The sequence below is a fragment of the Pararge aegeria genome, chromosome 12 (assembly GCF_905163445.1).
Source record: "Pararge aegeria chromosome 12, ilParAegt1.1, whole genome shotgun sequence".
NCBI classification, from domain to species: Eukaryota; Metazoa; Arthropoda; class Insecta; order Lepidoptera; family Nymphalidae; genus Pararge; species Pararge aegeria.
Window position 1 is genome coordinate 3,107,539 of NC_053191.1, and position 6,304 is coordinate 3,113,842.

Genomic DNA, 6,304 nt, shown 5'->3' on the forward strand with positions numbered 1-6,304 from the left:
TAGGCCGGGCCCAGGCCGTTAAAGAATACATTTTTAGCATTGTCTGGACTAGGTGATGAATAGTTGGCCTTGGGCCCAGGGGAAATGAGGTTAACTTTGGCAGATACAACGTTTTGATAAATAGTGTTCAAATTTAAAGTCCAAAAGTAATTTATTTGAAGTAGACTTTACTTTTTTTTTTATAGTAGACTATGCTAACCGAATGAATAGATTTGGCAGCCTAGTTGGTGCCAAACAAATTGATAGATTGCCTATGTTTGGCGACCTCTGTGACGCAGTGGTTTATTATAAGCGGGATGTCCCTGGTTCAATACACTGCAGGACAATTTGAGAATTCATCATTTAACACAAAAGCTAACTTGTAGTAGAATTTAAAAAAATCAGTATCTAAATAGGTGTAACTTAAAGGTTTCAATTTCTACATCGCCCTCCATGCCTCGGCGAGCACGGTAATCTCAGTCAGTATCATTGATACGTATTCGTAAACTGATGCTTGGAGTAAGTTACTTAAACCAGCCATCCCGCATTATAGCAGCATGGTGGGTCAAAGCTCAAAGGTATTTGTAGAAGGTTGACGAATTATACTAACAGTAATTATTATTTTGATAATCACGAATCACAAGTACCTAATAATCCTATATGTTACCAACCGACTCATTAGAGAAGAAGCAATAGAATCGACGCCAATTTTCAATTTTAAAACGTTGACCTGTTCCGACTTACGTTCAGGGGATATCTAAAGAATATCTTTGCAGATAGAGAACTATAGAAAACAACAGCAAATGAATCGACTTCGAGTAGGTAACTAGCAAGTCAAAACCACAAAAAAGCTAACCATACAAATAAGGTTTCAATACATATCTACATATTTGTTCAAAACATAAACATGTCCTGTTAGATTAGGGTTTTCTTTTGTCTTTCACTAATTGTCTCCAAATTATTACTCTTAAATAAACTCTAAATATTTAATCTAATTCCAGTTCCCGTGCGAAAAAAGTGATTGAATCTATACCTAGAAACACTCGGACATGAAATGCTACGTTCTTTAAAAAATTCAAATCAATCAACAAAGTATTTTGAATAAAAATAAATAAATAAACTTTGCGAGTTTTGTGAACAGTTACATACGGATGTCTGAGCTTTTATAACTAGGGTGAGAAGTGCCTATTTGTTCGAAATCAGTACCACTAGAATACGCTGTTAAACGGTATTCTCAACCATCGATACTCATTCATACTAAAACAAAGATATGCAACTAGTTCTTAAACACAAATTTGTCTACACTTATACAGCCAATGCTCTTGGCAAATTACAAATCTAAAGCAGATCTGTATCGGATTTTTATCCCGAAAAGAACCCGAAGCCCGTTCCCGATAATTTCAAATAAATAATTTAAAAAAATACGGCTTGACAGCATAACCAATTTAAATAGAGTTTGTAGCCCGGGAAATATACGGTTCTAGTGCGATGTTGAAAAAACTAAAACACGCGTGAATAAAGTCGCGAGCAACAGCTTGTTTTTAACACAAAAAAATAAATAATTTTGCGTTATATGTGGTAGAAACGTGTACTCTTTTATTTTAGCAATAGAACGCAAGTAACACAATAACCCGCTTAGGGATTATATCCTCTATTTCCGAATATCATCATCAGAAGATAAAAATTGAACAAACTAGAGTTCTCATTTATCCTCTATTACCGAATTTCATCATCAGAAAAAACAAATTGAACAAACTAGAGTTCTCATTTATCCTCTATTACCGAATTTCATCATCAGAAAAAACAAATTGAACAAACTAGAGTTCTCATTTATCTTCTATTACCGAATTTCATCATCAGAAAAAACCAATTGAACAAACTAGAATTCTCATTTGTTCCAATGTTGTCTATTTGTTAAAATTAAACAAGCAAATAATCTAAACCCGTCAAGATTTCACAATTATATTAAGCTATAACAACGCCAATACAAGATCACCTCAATGGAATTCAGGTCCTACAATTCAAGAGGTTTTTATCCATTATAAATGAAACCTATGTACTGCACAAGCGCTGAACGGATCTTGTTTTGCATTACAAAGGTTGCGTCCAGAAGACAGGCGTGGAATACTTATCCCGACAAAAAGAACGCACCCTGTTATAAAAAACGCGTACGAAGTCATGACTACAAAAGTATTTTGCTAAAAATATACCTTGTAACCTAGAATATGACACAATGGCAACCAAACAAAAAAAAACACTTCAGCATTTTGCTAAATTACGCCCTTAAGTTGGTAAAATGAGGTATATGAGTGATAACTGGATGCTCATACGATATTACAACACAAAAGTATTGGTCCTGTTATTTAAATTTTAATTGTATTTTCGTTCTGTTCCCTCACCAAATGTGATGAGTTTCTGTAATATTAAATAATAATATTGCAGGAGCGTGCACCTTGCATTAATATAATGTGGTCCTCTGGTATTCAAACTCCAACTCTCCCAGTTCTAGATTCAGTGTGCCTTCAATAACATTTATCCTCTTTATTTATCCTTAGATGCAGCGAAGTTAAAACACTGCAAATAAAGAGTAGCATACACTGATTTGCAAAGAATCGTTTTTCATCTCTAAATAATTTAAGATCAGTCCATAATCTACATACTGTCTCACTACCTAGAATTATGAAGATACATACAGGCATGAAGCACCCACGTTCAAGGAAAAGGTTGGTGGAAACTACGTAGGTCTTGGTTTATCGAGCTGATGGCGGGATGCGCTTGAATTACCCCGTACGACACCTCACGAGCCCTTATGATACGATCTGCACATCTCAAAATCGTAGTCGTTTACGACCTAGCACGCAAAACAAAAAATTTACTAGTCTTAAAACGCATAAATACTTTACATTTGACTCTAATATACAAGCGTTCTGCAAGCAGCACTGGCTGGTTAAGCATGAAAGAACTTAAACCTGAAAAAAAGCTGAATAATGACAATCTTACTATAATCACCGTGTTTCGGTACTCAGAAAGAGACTATACAAATCTTTTCACATCTTAATCTAAGGGTGCTGACACCATATAAATTGGATCATAACGAAATTCAACATTTTTAACTCGAGAAGTCGAGTGCTAGCAAATTTATATGGTCAATATAGAAGTAGATGTCAATGGTCCTAATTCTATATAAGTAAAAGCCGTCCAGCATATTTAAAGAAAAACACACTTGCATTTTTAAATTCCTTCAAGCAAATTCGAGTAATAGAATAAACATTAAGCTTTATTTGCTTAAATCCGAGCTTTATTTGCTTAAAACCAGACAGTTCTTGGAAATCGACATTTTTCATTTCTCTTGTTAAGGAATGTCTCACCAAACAAGAGCCTCCAAGCTATGCTCTTTTTTAAGTTTTGTTCCAATACTGGAGCATCCTCAGATCTTCACAGATATCTTCACAAGGCACAAAGGCATGGACGTGCGCGAAGTTAAGTCTGCTTCTATATATTATTGTTTGTTTAAATCCAACGTCAAGACTGGAGCTGGTAGGTAAGTTGTAGGAAAGATTCTTCTCAAGCAGTGATAGATCAACTTAAACTTCCTTTCATAAAGTTGACCTATTTCTTCATGAGTAGGATCATCTTTTTTCTATTACTTCGTGGTATATTGAATGAAAAGCCCGTATAAAACGGTTTCCATTGAGCGGCTTTGGTTCTACCGGTACCTACCCCAAACATTTATTTGTAGTGTTATAATTATTACGTACTATTTTGAAATAAACAACAAGCGAAAATATGTACCCGCCATAAAGCCTAAATAATTAATAAATTAAACGTCCAAGACATGTATGGAATCAAAGAACGCCATATTGTTTGGTAACTTCTAAGAGAAAAGGAATATCCCTAAAATTTTATATTTTCAATAGGTACCCTAATGATTATATGAAGGCGTAAATTAGAAACTGTAAGGGTATATTGTAAAATAGGAAATGTTGCATTATACCAAATATGTAGATTTTTACAGTTAAAATATTTGACAAACCAAGGAGTAATAATTACCTACCTAGTAACCACTTCGTCAACCTTAACTAAATTAAAACATAACATTTAAAGTCCCGCCTTTTTATTTTATTCGAAACTACCATTTATGACTAATAAAACGTACAGAAAAAAAAAATACTTAGTTAAAACGAACGCTTTCACGAATAATTTCAACGCATAGCAACACTAGCAATCAGTGCCGGCGGACCGCCTCGTTCGGTTATCTTCGGCATTCATCGGAAATACGCGTCATGCAACGAAAATCAAAACGCGGTCACTTTGCGACGCCACGTATGTAGTAACCTACCAAGGTATCTCTAAATAGTTTAATAGGTTAGGCATATAGGCAGGCATATTATTTTCAAAATAACCACACTAATACCGGAAAAATAACAAAAAAAATCAACTCAAAATTACTCACAATCAAAAAGACACTACACAAATCACAGCTTTTTATGTATGTAACATAAAATCACGTTTTAATTAATCCTTAATTAGCAGTGGCTTCTTTCTTCTGTTTTATCCAAAATCACTAATAACAGTAGGAATGCTATATAACTGAGAGGGTTGTAGAAAATATCACATTTATGTTGGAACTGCGTCATATTTCTAATAATGCAGGATGCCAACACGGGCGCGCCAGCGCTGTCCGCAGTCTCCTCCGTTCCGTTGCGGCGTCCGAAATGAACGACAAAATGGCGACGAGGCACGCCGCACGACCCGAGCCGATTGCAAGACTCGCCGCTCCCGCCGAGCGACCTGTCCCTGCCTGCGCGCGGCTTGCAAACATGCTTGCTCTGTCGATCACCCTATACTTACCTACCTAACTTATATTCATAACACAATGGTCCCCATTTGCTCAGAATCAAGTTGCATCTTCAAATCTTTTAATTTCTAACAAGCCTATTTAGCACGAATGGAATTTTTCACTATTAGATGAATGGGTAGGTACGTTTATTATTATATAGTTTGTGAGCTTGGTACATAATAATTGAACGAGTGTTGGCTGGCCAGCGGTTTTTTTTCATTAGTCATTGAAAAAAAAAACTACTTACCTACAAGTTTGTCCAAATAATAATAATTATTATTATGTACCTACGCGTTTCACCCGCAATAATTATTATTTTGTGCGCATTTTAGTGCTTTGATATACCTAATACCTACTAGTGTTATAGCTACCTTATTTTTATGTTAACAACGTACCTTTGTTTCCAAGCCATTTTATTAGTTACCTACAGTAGGTAGGCAAGTAACACTTATCCAAATGAACAGCTAATAAATGTCAGAAGGAAATATGTTTCATTAGGTACAATAAGCAATCCATTGTTTTGACTAGATAGCAATTTATAGAGGTCAGTAGGTATATTAATTATACCTAGTAGATACCTGTAAACATCACTGATACAACAAATTATTAACTATAAGGTTCACAAAGACGTATTTCGTAGCTAGGCAGTCATACCTACTTCACGATCAAGTATTTTAGTCAACCCTATTTAATCGAGTTCGCCAAAGGTGTCCGCCGCCATTACAATTCAAGCGAATGGAATATTCCGCTAACGACTAGCCTACTCGCCCAAAGATCATTACGTAACATGTGAAGATATTTTTAATCAAATTGGCACTAACCTGTCGCGATCTAAGCTAAACCGATTAAATCTATCGTCAATATGTACACAACAGCTACCGATCACACAGAGTTCTGGACATTTTTTTCCAATGTTCAACTAACATAACGCTGAACCTAGCCCTTCGTTCAACTTTTCGCCTCTCGCAGTCCCGGGCCTCGACGATACTGTTCGGAATCAATAGAATGCAAGGCAAAGAGGAGTGCGGTGGTCGGTCGGTCGATGCACGAACGCCCCACCGCTCTAGCCAGCGACGCCTCTGCCAATCCAACACGAAACTCAAATTTTAACTCATTCGTCATACGACGCCCGCGGGAGTTGCACGTGACGTTTTTTATTTTCGCGTTCTATTTATAAATTCATTACAACGCTCGTGCTCGAAATCCTACGCACAATATTTTGATCTGCGATTTTGTACCACATTTATTTCAACTGGGTACACCTATGCCGTATGAATAATGGAATTTAATGAAATAATCGAATAAAAAACCTACAGCGTTTTGAATTTGTGACATTATCTTTTAGCGTTTCAACAGGCCAGTATTTGTATGAAGTTAGATAAAGGTACAGTCACAGATAAAGATAAAGTGAATAATAATGTGTAAAAATTATAGGTTGGTATCTAGTTCAAGTGTTAGTGCTTTCTTTTCTCTTGGTAGGTGAAA

The 6,304-nt window shown here is 35.9% G+C and overlaps 1 protein-coding gene across 3 annotated transcripts in view; it reads right to left on the reverse strand.

The window, feature by feature from the left end:
• Positions 1–5,789, reverse strand: part of LOC120628008 — a 29,675-nt gene extending 23,886 nt beyond the window's left edge. Inside the window, exon 1 of one of the 3 annotated variants that reach the window (XM_039896184.1) lies at positions 5,641–5,789. Coding sequence is in view for 1 of the 3 variants with exons in the window: in XM_039896183.1 (XP_039752117.1) it covers positions 2,432–2,438 (7 nt within the window). In the remaining 2 variants the exon portion in view is untranslated. Of the gene's footprint in view, positions 1–2,431; positions 2,544–4,432; positions 4,730–5,640 lie in introns of those variants that run through there. The other 2 variants (XM_039896185.1, XM_039896183.1) reach the window with 2 other exon arrangements.
• Positions 5,790–6,304: the final 515 nt, after the last annotated feature.